The 21,391-nt window shown below is 36.5% G+C and overlaps 1 protein-coding gene across 1 annotated transcript in view; it reads left to right on the forward strand.

Annotated features, from left to right (window-relative positions):
• Positions 1-601: 601 nt before the first annotated feature.
• LOC137040159 (SLAM family member 9-like) overlaps positions 602-21,391 on the forward strand; it is a 29,344-nt gene continuing 8,554 nt past the window's right edge. The window contains exon 1 of the mRNA XM_067415592.1: positions 602-700. Within this exon, the coding sequence (XP_067271693.1) occupies positions 655-700 (46 nt within the window). The 5' untranslated portion in view covers positions 602-654. The remainder of the gene's footprint in view (positions 701-21,391) is intronic.

Below are 21,391 nucleotides of genomic sequence, written 5' to 3' on the forward strand. Positions count from 1 at the left end.
TTACTCACCCTCAAGTTGTTTCAAACCTGTATGAATTTCTTTCTTCAGCTGAACACAAGGGAAGATATTTTGAAGAATGTCACTAACCAAACAGTTAACTGGAGACATTGACTTCAATAGTAGGAAAAAAAAATACTATAGAAGTCAATGTCAACAAAAAATATATTCTGTTTACATTCTAAATTATGTTCTATATTTCAAAAGACAATAGCCTAGTAACCTAATATTTACCTTGATTGACACACATGCTGATGTGCTCATGTTTGCAGGCATGCGCATGTATTGCCTACGTGTACCGTATATGCAAGTATCTCTCTGCATGTTAACGTGTTGTTATGGAAATGGCATGCCATTCGAGGTTCGCGAGCGAACGTTCCACCGCGGACCAAATGCGGACGTCCTCCGAACGTCCGTCAGCGAACGTTACAACTCGGACCTACTGCGGACCTAAACGGACGTTCGCAACGTCCAAAAAAAGATATGCTGCCAACGCAAATGATGGTAATTAACACCGCCTCCCAGAGGACATTCAACCAACAAAGTCACATGCAAGCCCACAATCAACTGAGATGCTGCTTTTTCCTGCGTGATTTTGTTTTTGTTTTCAGATATGTTGTGTTTTATGATTCCAGACTGTTTGGGATATTAAAGAATATGGTGGTGAACGCATTTTTCGGGGTTTGTCTTTGGCTTTCGGCTGGTAAGTTATGTCTTCAACTATTTCTGCAGTCTTACTGTCAGAAGCAAGTTTAACTTCAAAGAAGAAATTATTTGGGACACTCCGTTGCCTGTTTGTTAAAAAAAAATGTTTTATTTGAATTAAAAATGTACAATATTATGAAGTAGAAATATATATATATATATATATATATATATATATATATATATATATATATATATATATATATATATATATATATATATATATACATATATACCCTAGTGAAAAAAAGTATACTTTATTGTATTTCAAATATATTCTCTTTTCCGATAGTATATTAGAAATATACTTACAAAAAATTTACCATTTCTAAATATATAAAAAATATATTAGCATCATATTTCACAATACAACTTTTAACACACTTTAAGATAATTGTATTTTAGTATATTTTCTAAAAATATATTTTAGAAAAATATACTTTAAATGAAAGTTCAGTGTACTTTTGTAAAGTGTACTTATTTGAACATTACTTTAAAATATATTTTTTTATATATTTTAAACGTCTGCTCAAAATTGTCATTGTTAACAATGCACTAAAAGCATATTTTAAAAATACAAAATTAATATCATTAAGCTGTATAAAAAGTTATAAATACTGTTTAAGGTTATTTATTCATGTTTAACTGTTCAAGCTTAAGCATGAATAAATAAGTGATAATAAATTATTATTAATTATTAATTATTATTATCTTCATTGGTCTGTGACCAATCAGATTGTGTTGCTCAATGCCTGCAGCCAATCAGACGCAGAGATGCTGACTTATGACGCTCACTCGCGGGAGGTTTGCAGCCTTGCAGGTGAAGTACAATGTTGCGTTGCATTAATCATTTAATAAAACACTAACCCTGCGTCCCAATTCGCATACTATCCATCCTAAATAGTATTCGAAAATAGAATTAGTATGTCCCAAATCATAGTATGTTGAAAAGAGTATTCCAAAGATTCCCGGATGGTTTACTATTTCCGGTCCGAATTCGAAGTATGAATCGATGGGCACTCTAACGGCTGATATTGCCCACAACCCACTGCGAGGTGTATGGGGATTCGACTAGAACTACAAACGCGGATAAAAAGCGTTAAAAACTACAAACATGACGGATGTGCGAGTTCGACGGTTAAGTAGAGAAGTTTAGATAAAGGGGTTTGAGTGACCAACTATCAATATTTAACCTGACAAAAATATATTTATTCAGTGTTGTCCACATTATATTTCACCTGCAGCAGCATTGTGAACTTTTGTAATGACACGTTTGGCCATTAACTTTTAAATGCATCATTATATTTAAACTGCAAACACATGAGGAGAGTCTCTGCATTAAAGACCCACAAATGGCAGATCAACGAGCGGCTACAGTTCTCTCCGATACGGTAAGAGATTAATCTGAATGTGGAGGATTTGAACTGTGACGAATCTGACGATGATTGACAGGACAGTTAAACGGTGACGGGATCATAGACAGTAAAGGCTTGTTCGACTTCCCCTAGCGATGCGCAGACCGATCGGCGGCCATAGACAGTAAAAGAAATGGACGGTGGGATCCCATTGCCTTCTACGGCGTTAAGTGATGTCAGTATAGGAGCACTCACTTCCTGATGGCTGAGTGAACTGCGCAGGCTCAGACTGAGCTTGACGACGTAGATGTGACGTGAGCCTCCTGTCTGACAGCTGTAGGTCTTCTAGTAGTTGTGGAAAGTGAAAGCTGAATCACGTTGTTTAAATATTTTCTCCCGTTGCTTTTGGCTCACTATGGGCTTCTCCCCATTCTTCCCCCTTGACTTTATCAGACTTTATGTCTCCACGTCCCCCCGACTGTCTCAAAGACAGTAAAAGATTGCCTGCGAGCGTCTCCTCAGGTCTAAACGGTAATTTCTCAACAGTGCGACAGAGTCGCGTTGGTTATGACGCAATCGTTAGCCTATTTTTACAAAAACAGCTTCTACGGGGCGATAGTGTAAGATACAAGGTAACGGAGCCTTTTATGCATTGTCGTGTTTCTTTAGAAATAAACAATGGACAAATGGAGTCTTTAAACGTCTCAGATGTAAAGTTATTCACTGTCAAAGTGACTCAAAAATGAATGGGAGTCAATGGGATGCTAACAGCAGGTGATGGCTTGGTTAGCAATGGCCGCCCCTATGGGTGGAACGCTTTCTGAGTGCTAGATTACCCCCTTGGACGGGATGCACGTAACTAAGCGACAGAGTCCGTTAAAGATGGCGAGGTAGTATGTCCCTAAGCTTGCATACTTTTCTGCTACACACTCAAAAGTATATACTTTTTCTTCACAAAAAGAGTACATACTTTTAGGACGTAGTATACGTAGGCGAATTGGAGCGGAAAGCACATTGCTCATTCTTCGGACCAGTTCAATTACGTCACATCACTGCCTGACCTTGATGATGACGATACCTTTTTTTGGAATAAAATGGCCAAACGTTACGCGATCCCGGAAAAAGTCCTTCTGTTTGGAGGTAAGTAATATGTAATGTCACTAAACGTGAATAAAAAGTTGAATGAACATGCACCTGACCTTATCTCGTATATTCTGTTAACAGATTGCGTTCTTCACGAGTGTTTGATGTCAACTCCCTGATGATGTGTAAGCGGTCATCAGATGCAAGTGTAATGAGCAGCTCACCAGAAAATTGAATATAATGTGTAATTTATATTATATAGAGATGGTCAGTGGAATTAGTTCAATTATATGTTTTCCAACATCTTCCAGTGTTAATTTAATGAAAAACATAGTAAGTTAATTTTGTTTAGCTTTGCTGAAACCACGTGAAACCATTAATAAAATCGTTGGGTTTGTTTAATGAAATGTCTCTTCATTAGTTATGTTTGTTAGATTTGATTAATTTATTGTAATGTCCTTGAAAATAAATGCATTCATTCAACATTGGGAAAGTAAGTCAGTAAGTAATTCATTAAAATGTAATGTAGCACATTTAAAATACTGTATTGTGTGACATTATGTAATTCAAAGTATATTGTACAATGTATAGCTAGTAATAACACATTGTATTGTTAAAGTGTATATTTTTTGTCATTTGAATGAGTCAAGGTAAATAAAATATATATTATATTCATAGTATATTGCTTGTGTGTTCTGAATATACTGGTAATTAATTTGTAATTTATTAAAACACAAATAAAGTATGCTATAACACAAAGTGTACTTATAATACAAATAAAATATACTTAACACTAATAAAATATACTTATAATACAAATAAAGCACATTTAATATCACTAAGCAGGGAATTAGTCACTATACTTAAAGTGTACTAAGTATACTTAAAGTTGTTCCAATTTAGCACACAAAAGTATACAAAATACACTTAAAGTTGTGCTTTAACACAATTTAATTACAACTTAAATATACTTAGTACAAAATTAGTTGTGTCAAAATAGCACACTTCAAGTTAACTAGTCATTAACACACTTCAAGTATACTGAAAATGAGTCTGGCCGCAAGTATACTTAGTATACTTTTTTTTCACTAGGGTATATATATATATAATTGGACTGATTATTTACTATTGTAACATCAAATGGTTATTATTAATAATTCAGTTGAGCTTATAAAAGGTTTAAATTCAATGCAATGAAAGTTCCATTTATTTTGAAGGTCACATTCTGTTGACTATAATAGTAGCATTGCTAATATCTACTGTCTACTATCTATCTCGTTAGTGTTAGTAGAGTAGACTGGTAGGATTAGAATAAGTCGACATGTACTTGCAACATACTTATAGTCCGTAGAGGACCATCACAAGAGTCATAATTCCTTTTTTCACTATTATTTCCTATATCTTATACCTTGGGCCATCACAATTTGATAACAACCCCAACTCGGCCTCGTTTGGTCTCAGGGGTCAAAAAACTCCCTTTTTGGGAAAAGCTATTGACGGAATGATTATTAGCAAATATTAAGCAGACAGTCTACTTATACTCTAATTAGAGTTGATATGTTATTGCAAAGTTATAGTTATGGTATACCATCAAAATTAAGTATAACCAAATTCATCATCATTTATTCACCCTCATGTTGTTCATGCAAGATGTTACATTTTACATTTACATTTAATCATTTAGCAGACGCTTTTATCCAAAGCGACTTACAAAAAAGGGGAGAGTAATAGAAGCAACGGAACAGACAAGGCCACAACATTATTGTTCTTCTTCTTCGTTACACAAGTAATTCTAAAGAATGTTGAGAAAACTCAGAGTAATTTCTTTTGTACTCCAAGGATGAAAGTCAGTGATGGGTTTGGAATGACAAGAGGGTGAATAATTGATGACAGAATTGTTATTTTTAGGTGAACGTCTCCTTTAAGTGGTCTTATTTCCGTATGGTGTGCTGTTGCTCATTGTTAGATGTCAGGATGACGCTTTTGCTTTAGTTTTTATGTACAAATTATTACACCGTGTCTACACACGACAGCTAGAGGCTGTCTTCACCGCATGCGACAAAATGATCGTTCCGTATCCATTTGTACCCTGTGTCAGAAATAGTAAAGGTGCATGGAGAACAGAATCAGTTTACTGTTGGGGAATTGACGCGTGTAATAAGGGTTATATTGGCTTTTGTTGCTTTAAGTCGTGCAGCTCAGATACGGTGTAAGGTTTAAGAAATTATAAGAGAGCTTTATTTTCTGTGTTCAAAAAGTTGTCTGAGGTAAAAACCTGCTGTGCTACCTGCTGGGCACTCTTTTCTTCCAGGTGTTTCTGGACTTCATACAGAAGAAAGAGAGACGATCTCAGTGCTGGAGGGAGATTCTGTCACTCTAAACACTGATGTTACTGAAATGCACACATATGATCAGATATTGTGGACATTTAGACTTAACAGTTCAGAGAATCGCATCGCTGAAATCTATAAACAGATCATCTCTGTGTATGATAATAAAGAGAAAAATGAGAGATTCAGAGACAGACTACAGATAGATGAGCAGACAGGATCTCTGACCATCACAAACATCAATAAACTACACTCTGGACTTTATAAAGTACAGATCATTAATGGAGAAGTCAAACACAAGAGCTTCAGTATTGCTGTCTATGGTGAGTGAACTGAATAAGTTAAAAGGTTTTAATTGGAAATCAAATGCAAATCTGGGTGTAAATTCGGATGATTGAAGATCTTTAAATCATTATAATTAGTAAATGACTGTTCCTTTTTTACATGTTTTATAGCTCCTCTTCCTGTTCCTGTCATTATCAGACACTCATCTTCATCATCATCATCATCATCAAATTGTTCACTGGTGTGTTCAGCTGTGAATGTGAGTCATGTGACTCTCTCCTGGTTCAAAGGAAACAGTTTATTGTCCAGCATCAGTGTGTCTGATCTCAGCATCAGTCTCTCTCTACCTCTGGAGGTGGAATATCAGGATAACAACACCTACAGCTGTGTGCTCAACAATCCCATCACACACCGGACTCAGCATCTCAATGTCAGTCAACACTGTCAGCTAAATTCAGGTAGTCAGCATTAGGTGTTTCACACTAAGCACATTTACTGTGTCTGAGTCATTTTCACTTTCCCCTTTCCATTGTAAATGAACTCAGACCACACACTTTTTTCGTGCTGTTTTGAAATAAACTGTTAATAATGTCCTGCTGGTTTATCCCTCAAATATTGTATAGAAATAGCTGATCTTGCATTGTCTCACACACATGAGCATTTTGTCTAGTCATGCCCTTTTAGATGTGTGTGCTGTTTGATGCATTTGAGACACGTTTTCCCAGCACATCCTTTGAAAGTTATATCTCTAGGTTAGCTACGGATGGGCTCACCCAGATTGATGGCTTGCCCATCCTGTCAGATCCAGGGAAATGCATATATATATATTTTTTAAAATGTTTAATGTGTTTGCAACCAAGCAGATATCGATAGCCATCGGCTAACATAGAAGGGGGAAAACATACGATGGTAGTTAATGGCTACCGAGATCTGCTTGGTTACGAACATTCTTCCAAATATCTCCCTTTGTGTTCAGCAGAAGAAAGAAATGCATTCAGGTTTAGAACAACTTTAGTGTGAGTAAATGATGACAGGATTTTCATTTTTGGGTGAACTATCCCTTTAATATTGGCCTTCTTGTAATATTAAATAAACATTAAATCGTTTTATTGTGAGTAACAGTGCGGTTAGGAGAATGTTGTACTAACATTACGTACCTTTTCACGACAAGAAAACTGACATTTTAACATTTCAGGAACAATGTTTCCACAACACTTGTATAACACATTTGTTAGCATATAGCTATTCAATTTAGAAGATAACTTTTTTTTCTCAAAACAGAATGTATTTTGTGTCTTGTAATCATACATTTACTAATTAATTATAAAAAAGCTGTTAGTTGCATTTGTTAAGATATTTCAGCCCTCCAGTCGTTCAGTTATTCATCTTTATTGAGTCTCTATTAGACTGTAAAAAAAATGTTTTAAAAAATACGTTACCTGGTTGCCTTAAAATTCATTGAAGTTCATTGAAATTAAAAAATTTGAGTTAATACAATAAACAGTTTTGAGAATCAACAACCTTTTCAAATATTATTATAAGATGGGTAATTGTGTGCGTTTTATTCGTGATGACTCAGTGAAACCAAATTGTGCTATTTTCATGATTTATCACAATATTTATGTGGTTCAGATACAATAATATTTTGAGTTTCTTCATTGTATCAACTCAAAAGTTTAATTTCAATAAACTCAATTTTAAGGCAACCAGGTTACTTACTTTTTTTAGTTTAACCAACAAAACAATTGTACAGTGTACAGTAGAATAATGACTGTGTGTGTTTTATCATTGCAGAATCCAAACAAACTTCATTTCTTCTTGCTGTATTGCTGCCGTTGCTGCTGCTGCTGCTGCTGCTCACTGTTTTAGTTGTGTTGGTCTTCTGTCACCGCAGGAAATGCATAAAATCAAACGTACAAGACGGCAAGTATTAAAACAAAAAAATATATTTTCTGCAAAAGTAGTGCTCAGAAATGCCACATTATCATTTCATTTAAAAATGTTCATTATATATATTAAACAGCTCAGACTAATGAAGAAGATGTCGATTATACTGATGCAACATTTATTAAACACAGAGCTCCAGATACGGTAAGATACACTTGTTATTCTCTGTAGTAAGTATCTTATATGAAAGATTGCTACGGTAAAGTACAGTTTATTTATTTTTTACTTGTGTCTACTTTTTTTTTATATCACAATTCATACACAATTTTTTAAAAGTCTTGTTTTTAATGGTTCTTGATGTGCTGATGTTTGTTTTCTTCTGTGAATTGAGTTATGAAATCATCTCTTTGAGCTTTAAGTGCATTTCATTACAGGAGGATGAAGGACGGGATCAGACGGTGTATTCAGAAGTCGCTTTGAGTTGATAATAGTAATAATAATAATAATTATTATTATTATTAATTCATTACATTTATATAGCGCTTTTCTAGACACCCAAAGCGCTTTTACAAGCGGGGTCTCTCCTCAGCCACCACCAATGTGCAGCACCCACCTGGATGATGCGACGGCAGCCATTTTGCGGCAGAACGCTCACCACACACCAGCTGATTGGTGGAAAGGAGACAGAGTGATTAAGCCAATCAGAATATGGGGATTATTAGGAGGCCATGATGGACAGGGGCCAATGGGCAAATTTGTCCAGGATGCCGGGGTTACACCCCTACTCTTTATCGAAGGACATCCTGGGATTTTTAACGACCACAGAGTCGGGACCTCGGTTTAACGTCTCATCCGAAAGACGGATCATTCATTCTGTATTATCATCATCATACAGCTCAGTTTATGACAGGACAGATCATGTTGAGGTTTATGTCAGTTTGTTGCCAAGCTCAACCTCAATGTTTAAGCTCAAATGCACTGATCGTGGCTCTGTTTGCAAAAATGACTGAATTTAGCTTTTAATTTTAAGCAATTTCTATAAAAATTGTATCTTTATTAAGAAAGACCACATGTATGAAGAAAACGGCTGAGGATGTGCAACTATTTTCAGGGACAATACACGTGTAAATCAAGGCTAAATGTGTTCAGTCCTCTGTGTGTGTTAATGACTCCCTCTGCTGACTGTTTGTGAGACTTACATGAATCAGTGCTGTGATGGGATTGTCTGGTTAGTATGTTAAAGTTAAGTTGGCTTCTGCTGGTATATAATCATAACATTGACTGTAGGACAAAAGCCATCTTTCAAAAGTTTTAAAAGATACTAAAGACAGGAACAGATAATTGTTTTTTTTTATTGCTGCCTAGTATTCATAAAATATCAGTTCAAGAATATTATCTCAGATTCTTTAGATTGTAATTTAGCTATGTTTATACAATTAGCATGGTAATCAATTGTAATATGCAGGTTTCTATATGATAAATCCAGATACTATATAGCCAGCAACATGTGATGTCATTTCTTTTTTTGGACCCACTTTATATTAGGTGGCCTTAAGTACAATGTAGTGACATTTTAATTAATCATTTGATGCAATGCACTTATTGTGTACGTACATGTTTTTACATTGTACTTAGATTAAAAAAAAAAAAATACCTGCATGTAATTACATCTGTAATTAATTTCTGTAGTTACATTTTGTAATTACACAGCTGGCACTTCCCTTACACCTAACCCTACCCTTAAACTGACCCATATCACCACACCTGTCCCTAACTCTACCCGTATACACCTCAATATCAGCAAAAGTGCTTTGCAATAGAATTTGAACACAGTAAGTACATTGTACTTATTTTTTAATGTAAGTACATACACTGTGAAAAATTATTTAGAAAAAAAGTTACCTGGTTGCCTTCAAATTTTGAGTTCATTGAAATTAAAATTTTTAGTTAATACAATGAACATTTTTGGAGATTCGACAACCTTTATTAAAATATTATTTAAAGATTTTGTAAGCATATTGGGTAATTGTGTGTGTTTTATTTCTGATGATGCAGTGAAACATGCCAAATAGTGCTATTTTCATGATCTATCACATTTTTTATGTGGTTCAGATACCAAAATATTTTGAGTTTCTATTTATTGAACAAATTTCCTTCATTGTATCAACTCAAATTTAAGTTCAATAAACTCAACATTTTAAGGCAACCAGGTTACTTACTTTTTTAAGTTAAACCAACAAAAATCAACATTTTTTTTACAGTACTTAAGGCCACCTAATATAAAGTGGGGCCCTTTTTTTATTGATAAACAGACATACAAACCATAATAGAATTCTAGAAGTAAAATAAAAGCGTGTAAATGTATAGGTGTGTGTGTGGGTGAGTGTGGGTGTGTGTGTGTATTCATGAGCAAAATTACCCATTTAGTATTTATTATATTATCACTACCATCACTCCTTATCACCATCACATCGCCATCATTGTATTAGTCAGTGTCATTTTTTTTCCTATGTAATATTTATCAATATTTTATGTGATGTTATTTCTGAATGTGACACATTTACTTACTATATATGAAGTTTTTATTTTTCTGAAAAAGGTGTCGTAATGTAAAAACATCATTGCTGTCAGTATTATTTTATGTCTGTATTTGGACACCAGATGGAGCTCTTGAAAAAAATCTGAATATCTCAGTTTAGGAGTCTCTAATCTGGCAAACCCATCTCAGGGGATTTAATGTGACTGATCGTTGGAGTTTAAGCTCAAGTGTTAAGCAGATTTCTTATTTTGATATTCTACTTGTGGTGTGTTAGCAGCAGCCTTAACCCCCCCTCCACCAAACTTTACGCTTGGCACAATGCAGTCAGACAAGTATCGTTCTCCCCACAGTAAAATTGCAGTGTTAAAAGTTATTAATTAATATTAAGAGTTTAATTAACTTACGGTGTTAAAGAGTACTCCTCTTTAATTATGGGGTGCTATATAGTGTAATTTTGTTTTTACACTGAAAGTGCAAAAAAGGCGGCAAATTATCTTGACTCCGCCCTTTAATGACATTGCAAACAACAAACGCTGTCTTTTTGGAGGAGGGGAAGTGTTTAAAAACGTTTTAATCGCCCCATGTTTAAGTGTGAATTACATTATCTGTACGTTGCTTGTTCTTAGCACTGAATATCATGTCTGTCTTGTTGTCATATCTGCATCAATACACACACACACACACACACACACATGTTGGTCTATGTGGTTTACAGGGACTCTCCATAGGCGTAATGGTTTTTATACTGTACAAACCGTATTTTCTATCACTGCCCCTGCCCCTAAACCTACACATCACAGGAAACATTCTGCATTTTTACTTTCTCAAAAAAACATAATTAAGTATGTTTTTAAGGCCATTTGAATTATGAGGACATTTGATATGTCCTCATAAACCACAATTATAGTGTAATACCAGTGTAATACCCATGTAATTATACAAATTTGTGTCCTCATAAACCACATAAACAGGCTCACACACACACACACACACACACACACGCTACCATTGTCACATGTCTGTCTGTTGCCACCGTCATCCCTCATTAGTTTAGTTTAGCCCTGTTATGTTAATTAATCATCATCTGTATCACCTGCCCCCCTCGTTATGTTCTCATCAGTGTGTGTATTTAGTTCCCGTTCTCACTCTGTTTTTGTCCGTCGTCGTCTGTATACCCGTCTTCATACCTGTCCTTGAAGTCTATGTTTACCAGTGGTGAAGTATTCATTAAAGTATTATTTACTACAGTCATCTTCCTCGTCCTTCTTCATCTTCTTCTTCGTGCATTATCATCACCACTGGACAGCCATCAAGTTTTTATTTTTATGATAGTTTAATTCAAACATTGTGAATGCTTTATTATGTTACTCATTTAAATTATATAAATGTATCCAACCTTAATTTTGTGTTCAATCCACTTAAATACAAGTCACATTGAAGTCAAACTTAATGTGTCGGTGTTACATGATGTGTTGCATTAACTGAAACTGGGCGGAGCTTGTTAGTTCACAGCATGATTTACATATGGCTAAATTAAGAACGAGTAAATTTTGTTATTTTATATGTAAAAGTGTTTTATGTATTTTAGAGCAAAATGAGAAGGGGGAGACTTGATTGTGTTTAATATTCAATTATGTTGGAATTATAAGAAAATGTAAATTAATTGTGGGTTACCATTGTGGAGAAGAGTGGCGCATTGGCACTGTGGACTAATACAACTGTCAAAATGAGTTCATTGAAATTAAAATTTTGAGTTAATACAATTAACATTTTTTTTGAGATTCGACAACCTTTATTAAAATATTATTAAAAGATTGTGTAATAGAGGTGTGCGATACCGCTAGATTTGGTATCGATCCGATACCAAGTAAATACAGGGCCAGTATCGCCGATACCGATACCAATACCGATACTTTTTAATAATTAAGGTGGATGCGTCTTCAACCTAAATCGAAATGAATTTTCATGACTTTTAATTTGTTTTTGTGATTTGCATTTTGGGTTATTAATCAGTAGGCTACTACAAAAGCTTTTGTTCAGAAACAACTTTTGGTTACTTCTGTTTTATTTAAATAAAAAGTTACAAAATGATTACTTCACAAATATAAAAAATTTAAAAACAAATTCTCTTTTCAAGTAGCATGTTAACAAAACATGTTTCTCCTCTTTAGTGCACTTCTTTTCTGGATTTTTTTCTTAAATAAACAAATTCACATAGTTTTACTTAACAATAAATATAAAAAATGTAAAACAAATTCTCCTTGTAATAAGATATAAATAATACTGAAAATTAAAATGCGCGGCTGAGCGACGCGCGCGCCTGACTGCTGGTGGTAGCGCTAGTGGTGAGTCACATGACGGTACAAAACAGGAGAGGGGGAGGAGAGCAGTGTCGAGCACGAGCAGCACTCTCTTGAGAGCTTCCTCTGCTCTGTGACAGCAGCAGCATTTTGACAAACACGGCCAGGTCGCAAAACGAGAGAAACTGAAACTTAAGTATCAATATTTTCACGTTGGTATCGATCAATACCGATACCAACGTTGGTATCGATATTATCGATATTAGTATCGATCTGCCCACCTCTGTTGTGTAAGCATATTGGGTAATTGTGTTTTATTTCTGATGACGCAGTGAAACATGCCAAATAGTGCTATTTTCATGATTTATCAATCAGATATAATAATATTTTGAGTTTCTATTTATTAAACAAATTTCCTTCATTGTATCAACTCAAATTTAGAATTTCAATAAACTCTAAATTTTAAGGCAACCAGGTTACTTACTTTTTTAAGTTAAACCAACAAAAACCAACCAAAATTTTTTACAGTGTAGTCGTGTCGGTAGTGGTTTTTGACATCAGATCTGGAGGTACTCAGAGTTAAGTGAGACAAGACACCAGGGGGCGATGTTTTCAAATGGAATCACATCAAATAGGTGCTTATCATTGAACTCTTTAGTTGACACCAGGATGCACAATAACTTCCAGAACAATTTATTTTGTTTTAGTTTCCTCTATCCATCTCTGTTGTGACCTGCCTGATCAACAGTTAAGTCTTTTTCTTTATTGCCAATATTTTGCATGTTAAATTTTACAGAAACAACTTATTGGGCATTGACTGGATTTGACAGAAAACCAATGAGACAGTTGTTTACTGTTATGCAGTTTCTGTATGTACTTCGCCGTGGCCACAATTAACAAAGTTTAAAATGAGAACTTTGCGACAGATTTAAAAAAAAAAATTAAAGGTCCCGTTCTTCGCGATTCCATCTTTCAAACTTTAGTTAGTGTGAAATGTTGCTGTTAGAGCATAAATAATACCTGTAAAATTATAAAGCTCAAAGTTTAATGCCAAGCGAGATATTTTATTTAAGTTCCCTTTCAGCCTACAGCCTACAGCGAACGGCCGGTTTGGACTAAACCCCTGCACTTCCTGCTTTAATGACGTCACTAGAACCGTTTTTTGTTGACTAACCCTCCGCCCACAAGAACACGCAAAATAGGTGTCTTGTTGCTCTCCCACATGGAGAAGAGCGAGCATTCAGCGCTTGCATCTCCTCGTTATGGTAAGAGGCGGGACCTTTCCGGGCAAAATGCGCTAAGCTGCTGTCCAATCACAACACAGGAAGCGCTGGCCCAATCAGAACTCGTGTTTCTGAAGGAAGGACTTCATAGAACAAGGAAATCATCAGGCCCTTTTCAGAAGAAACAGCGCTGTACAGATAAGTAAATTGTGTGAAAAATACTGTGTTTTTTTACACGCGAAACATGAACTCATGTTATATTGCACACTGTAAACATAATCAAAGCTTCGAAAACACGCGAAGAACGGGACCTTTAAATATGCAAAATGTGTAATGGCTGAGAGATCAGAGAGATTACTTTCATTGGAGATCGAAACTAATATTTGGATTTAGATTGATCATATAATCCTGCCAAACTAGCCTGACAAGTCTGGAAACTCACGATTGACAGGGCTCAATCCGAGGGGCGGGATAAACGGTTGTCTTTCAAACTCCCTCTGCACGTGATAGGATAGCGCTACAACCAACCAGAGCAACGAAGGTGAAGCAGAGCTTGTTGATAGATTAAACATTCGCCGTATCCGGTCGGCAAAGCTCTGAACACATCTTCCCTTTTTAAGAATGACTTCAGTGCCGTTCTTTGTTCTTTTCTCAGAGAAAAGCTTAACTCCAAGTCTTCCAGAGTCGCGGTCAAAGCTGATTTGAAAGACCGCCGTTCGCCAGTTTCTGTGTTTACTAGAAGCAGCAAACTCAACTCGGCCGTCGTCATTATGGCCCCGCCCACCGACTCTATACACGATGTGATTGGCCCGGCAAGAGTTTGGCGTTTACAGCTCAGAAGGGTATTGAGAGTTCCTAGACGACACTCACGGGCAGTTTAGATTTGCTGCCACTAGGGTGCGTCTAGATTTCTAGGCTAGCCAATCACAATATAAGATTAAAAGCACAATAAGTAATTTTTGCAGCTAGAGGTCACTTGTTCAAAACAAAGTTGTAGCTTTGATTCTCAGAATAACAAGAGTTGTTGTCTTTACCTTTACAACCGGTGGAAAAGAATTAGACAGGAATCAGGCAGAAATCATAATCGTGGTGGATGAGCTAATATATTAAAGATTGATTAACGTTACTGTAGTATAAAGTAGCATGGGGCTGAAAGCAGTCGGAGTGGAATGAGGTCGCTGAAGTGATTGCTAATGAGAGCAGTGCCGTTTCTAGGCATAGGCAAACTAGGCGGTCGCCTAGGGCGCCAACAGCTGGGGGGCGCCAGTGAGCCCCCGCCCCAACAAGATTTTTTTAGTTATTTCATACATATTTTATTATCAATATTTCGTACTTTTGCTATTTCAAGGCATTATGATTAGTTGCGATTATTGGAGTGAAGTCGCCATGGTGATAGTGGCCCTGCTGTAATGAAATGAGATCATGTAGAGGGCGGCAGGGAACGTCGTCATCCGTGGCGTTGTAACGCTTGTGTCCGAGTGAAAAATGCGGATAGCTCACTTAATGTAACTGGAGTGGATGCAAACACGGAGGCGATTAACATCAAACAGATCGCACTTTATTCCCCGCTGAACTCTCATCACAAACTCCCTTTCCGTCCACAGCATTACTTAATAAAACAAAATAACTGACTGTTAGCAACAGAAAACAGAAAATAATCCCCACACATGGGAGCTCAAGATGTGCGCACATACACAAAATGCAGACTTCAATTGCAGGGAGCGCGCGCAACTCTTAAAGGGGCCACACAATATTTCTACTCGTTACAGCGTGCTTTGGTTTCATCATCCGGAAAAGGTCAAAGCCATCAGGGGCTCAGTATCGTAAAAAGAAAAAAGAGGAAATATAAAAAGAAAGCGAAATATACACGTATGTTAGCCTACTTATTGGTTACTTGTTCTCTACTAAGCTGGTTGCTCTATCATAACGTTGAGCAAAACATTACACTGAATATTAGTACTGGACGGACCACACGCCATGCTCATTTCAGGTGCAGAACATTATAGCAGTTCATTTGAATAACATTTTTTTTACATCAGAGATAACTTAGCTGTTTAGTGTAAATTGATCAAGTAAACTAATACTGTCATAACCATGGGCGTCACTAGGCCCTTTTTTATGAACTTATGCATCAGCCCCCCCTATAAAAATATGTGATTAACCTTTAAAACAAAGCCGGCTACGGCTTCGTCCCGTCTTTTAGTCTTTGTGTCAGTGTGTTCTTCAATCCGCAACGGCGCCGAGTGACATGGTTTTCAAGCTATTGTTATCTAATTTTTTGGCCTTCAGAACATCTTAAAATACACATATGTAGATCATAGAAATCAAAATTTTCTCGGGGGAGGATGCCCCCGAACCCCTACAACATCTGTGTCCTCAGTGATAATAAACCTAGCTACATTATTTGATTAATGCATGTACAATATACCCATGAAATAGGGAAGTCATATTTGCTTTATAAATTATAGTTTATGGGGGGGGTGGGGGGGGGGTATATATGAATTCAACATATGAATCTTGCCTAGGGTGCAAGAAAGGCTAGAAACGGCCCTGAATGAGAGACAAGCGCAACAAACGGCTCAAGAGCAGCGGAGCTTTTACACACCAGACAACACTTCTGTTTCTTCCGCTCATGTGTATGTGTAACGCATTGCTGTGTTAAATCGTATTAGATACATTTGAACTGCTTGAGTCAAGACTGTTGTTGAACAACCTGAACAGCAAGTTAAATAGTTTTTCCCCAGATGATTTTAACCTGTAGACTCATCAGATAAAATTAAGAAGAGTGAGAAGTGGTTGTTACCCATTTACATAATAAAAACTACTAATTAAATAAAATCTTAAATGTTAGAATTAACATTTTTCAGTTTAAATCTCATGCCCATTTAAAAGGTCAATGTGAAGATGTGATGTTTTATGTAGGGTAAATCAAGCTTTTAGAATAGTTCCTTTTTTATATGAGCTTTGGCTGTTTGTATTGGTGAGAGGGTGCGTAGGTTGAGACACCTTCTTCTATATTTTGTATATTGAAAAGAGTTTGTTATGACTCACGATTAATAATATACCGTAAGTGAATACACAACATTCCGTCATTGTGAATTCAATAATCAAATGTGTCACAGATATTTCCCTTATATTCACTTTGGCCCACACTGAAGTCAGCTTTATAAAAAGAGATTGTTAAAGCCTTGTCGCTCCCTCACCTATTTGTTTTAATTTGCTTAAATTCAAATATAGTTTTCTCTCTAACTGAGGTCTGAAAAATTCCCATTTGGGTATCTCTTACGTTCACACAAAAAGACTTTTCTTTTTTTGTTTTGCTTTCACTCTTAAAAATAAATGTTCTTTTAAATTGCACAAAATTTAATAATATATATTTATATTATTAAATATTAAATAAATATTTATATATATATATATATATATATATAGTGGGAAAGAAAATCTCCAGTGTATTAAAATGTTCTTTGCATTAGGAAAAAAATTCTGTTCACTGAAAGGATCTTTGAGGAACCAAATATGGTTCTTCTCTGGCATCGCTGCGAAAAATCCCTTTTTGGAACCTTTATTTTAAAGAGTGTGTGCGTGATGTTCATTTGAGCTGTAATTTTAGATGCCTTACAGCTCTGGGAAATGCCTTGCCCCCACAGATCAACTGACTGTATTGTAAACAGATGGCAGGTGGTTCATTCAATGTAGAGCCGGAGTACAAAACACATGGAACTGCGGCACAGGCCTTTCAATTGTCCAAAACAAAGACAGTTTTGGCCACTTGCGATCTATATTCAGCACCTGCAGTGTTTCAGTCAATAAAAACCGCGGCTTACCGTGAAACGCAAAGTGCCTTATTATGTATTAAACAGTGGTATTAAAAGATTATATTCTGTATACACCTTATTGACTGCATACTATATTCAGGGAAGCAGATGAGCCCAGAGTATAAACAAAATGTGCCAAATGCTGTTTTCTTTATAATGTTTTATTTGTTATTTTTGGAAATACATTTGGAGTATGTGTTGCATTTATATTTTTGGTTAAATCTGTACATTGTAGAACATAAGCATAACTAATAAGGTGTATAACCTACTGAATTTGTTCTTTTAATACCTCTGTCTTAATACTAAATACACACCTGGTAAAAATGACTGGTGAGCAATGGAGGAAAGCTGACCTTACACTAATGCCACATTTCGTTATGTTACAGCCTTATTCCAAAATGGATCAAATTTATAATTTTCCCCCCTCAATTTAACAAACAATACCTCATGATGACAATGTGAAAGAAGTTTGTTTGAAATCTTTGCAAATTTATTAAAAAAATTTAAAATTCATATGTACATATGTATTCACAGCCTTTGCTCAATACTTTCTTGAAGCACCTTCTGCACCAATTACAGTCTTTTTGAATATGATGCTATAAGCTTGGCACACCTATTTTTCGTCAGTTTCTCCCATTCTTCTTTGCAGGACCTCTCAAGCTCCATCAGGCTGGATGGGGAGCGTTGGTACACAGCCATTTTAGATCTCTCCAGAAATGTGCAATCGGGTTCAAGACTGGGCTTTGGCTGGGCCACTCAAGGACATTCACAGAGTTGTCCTGTAGCCACTGCTATGTTATATTGGCTTTGTGTTTAGGGTCATTGTCCTGTTGAAAGAGGAATCTTCACCCCAGTGTGAGGTCCAGAGCATTCTGGAGCATGTTTCTCATCAAGGATGTCTCTGTTCATTGCTGCATTCATCAGCATTTCCTTGATCCTGAATAGTCTTCCCCACAGCATGATGCTGCCACCACCATGCTTCACTGTTGGGATGGTATTGGCAAGGTCATGAGCAGTGCCTGATCTTCCAGACATTACAATTGCCATTCAGGCCATAGAGTTTCACCAGACCAGAGAATTTTGTTTCTCATGGTCTTAGAGTCCTTTAGGTTGCTTTTGGAGAAGGCCTTTTACAGAGGAATGGCTTCAGTGGTGTTGGACCACTCTACCATACAGGCTTGATTGGTGGAGTGCTGCAGAGATGGTTGTTCTTCTGGAAGGTTCTCCTTTCTCCACAGAGAAACACTGGATCTCTGTCAGAGTGACCATCTGGTTTTTGGTCACCTCCACGACTAAGGACCCTGTTCCGAATCACTCAGTTTGGCACGGATGGCCAGCCCAAGGAAGAGATCTGGTGGTTCCAAACTTCTTCTATTTACAATTGATGGAGGCCACTGTGCTCTTTGGGACCTTCAAGGCAGCAGAAATGTTTATATACCTTTCCCCAGATTTGTGCCTCGATCCAATCCTATCTCAGAGGTCTACAGACAATTCCTTGAACTTCATTGCTTGGTTTGTGCACTGACATGCACCGTTACCGTGGGACCTTTTATTGACAATGTGTGTGCCTTCTCAAATCATGTCCAATCAGCTGATTTTACCACAGGTGGACTCCAATCAAGTTCTAGAAACATCTCAAGGATGATAAGTCGAAACAGGATGCACCTGAGCTCAATTTTGAGTGTCATGGTTAAGGATGTGAATACTTATGTACATGTATTTCTTTCGATTTTTATTTTTAATACATTTGCAAAGATTTCAAACAAGCTTCTTTCACATTGTCATTATGGGGTATTGTTTGTAGAATTGAGGGGAAAAAATCAATAATTTTGGAATAAGGCTGCAACATAACAAAATGTGGAAAAAGTCAAGTGCTGTGAATACTTTATTTGCACTGTTACTTAAATTCCCCCTGTAATTAATCATTTTATCCTTTAAAACTCATCTTTGATCACCAAAATTACATATTTAAATGTGTTTTTCTGTGAAAGAAATGTCTTCATGCATTAAAATAGCTTGAATATAACTCTACTACGTTGCTTCTCTACACCCTTTCTTTACTTAGTATATGCAGAATCATGAATATGCAAATGATCCCTGCCTCCACTCACTCACACTAGCTCAGAATACCTGATCCACTTGCTCAACTTTACTGTTGTAAATGGTTCAATTGCAAGTGCCAATGGCAAGTGGAAATACTGGTTTAATTCAGCTATATGTTTCAAACTGAACCCGTCAATGTATCAGAATGGTAATGCATTTTATGTATCGCTCTCTACAACTTCGGACACATAACAGTAATTAATAGGATTAGCCTTTTGCTTGACTACATTATCAAACAGCTAATAATGTGTTGCTAATGTTACACAAACCATGTTCCTCAGTCTGCCTTCTAAAAATCTGTATCCGAAAGACTTTAAACAACTTATAATGTCAGTGGAGAAAGGCAAATAGTTCATCATAACATTGTAATAAACATCTTACATAATTACCAGCTATATTGCTAAATGTACATCATTTTTCATATCAACAGAAAAATATACCAGGATAACCTGCTTGTCTTGAGACTCCTTCAGAGCAGTCCTAGTTAATTAAATGCTAAGGCCCACCCACACATTGATGTGTTTAAGGTTGTTTGTGATGTCAGAAACACAGTAGATTTCAAACCGTGTTTTTGTGACTGTCGCTGGTTCACTGCAGTTTTAAGTAGAACATTCTCAGCAATGATGTTGACTTATGAATTTGCACATGGTTTGTTTTAAAGCAAATTAAAAACACCAAATAGGCATTTAAACAACATTAAAACCTTCATTTAAGAAAATAAACCAGTTATGTGATTGGATTATGATGTTATTTTTTGTTTGTTTGTTCTCTTGGTTGACATGACATGACTTGACCTGAGTTGTTCAAATGGTTTCACAGGATGTGGTGTATAAACAAGTGAAAGGGGCGATGCATATATTCACACAACCCACAGGCATGGGTTTTCCATCTTCATTAAAGGGGCACTTCAGCGCTGGGAAGATGAATCTGTATTTAATCTGGGTCATCAATGTAGTAGAAATGTGAAATAATTTTTGAATTTGGTGCTTTCTAGACTGATAAAAGACAGTGTGGCGAAGGGGGCGTGGTTCAGCGAGGTCTGCAGCGGGAGAGAGAGCTCAGAGCGGAGCGGCAGGTAAGTAGGTCAAGCACAGATGACGAACACCTGTTTCTGATTGCATTTATTGGCAGGGAGAGAGGAGTAATTTGCATGCACAGCAGAGAGATTAAGAGACTGACACAGAGAGTCTGATTGAGAAGGAGCAATCCATACCGTGGAGTTACCATACACACGTGTCTTTGTTTTATTTTGAAAAGACTGAATAAAGAAAGTGAGTCCCAGTCAAAGCCGACCCCTGTCTTCTTCCTTCCTAACACAACGAACTTTACTACAGACAGAAAATGTATTTTTGTCTCATGGGGATGAAAGACTACAATTCCCAGAATGCTTCGCTGCCCAGTGAGGCCGTTCCCAAAGCCACCTACTGGATTACTATGACTGAGTTGGAGAAGACACTACTATTAAAAACTGAACGTGTCTGTTCAATATAAACGAGTGAGTCACCGTGCGAGTATCACAGCACTGAGCACTAACTGCACGAATCAGATAAATTAGCTGAGCTCTCGTGATGAGAGCTGAAGTAATCGCGACTACACTCGCGGCATACATTCACAACGCAAGTTCAGTCTGGCGCGTTTCAGTTCATGCTTTTGCAAACTTAACTTTCATGGAAATTAATTTGAGAAGTTAAAAGACTTACATTGCTCACCATAGCTCCGTTTAAATGAGTGCCTGTAGCTGCGAGCTGAGTGTGATCTCCATCCCC

The sequence above is a fragment of the Pseudorasbora parva genome, chromosome 14 (genome assembly GCF_024679245.1).
Source record: "Pseudorasbora parva isolate DD20220531a chromosome 14, ASM2467924v1, whole genome shotgun sequence".
Classification (NCBI taxonomy): Eukaryota; Metazoa; Chordata; class Actinopteri; order Cypriniformes; family Gobionidae; genus Pseudorasbora; species Pseudorasbora parva.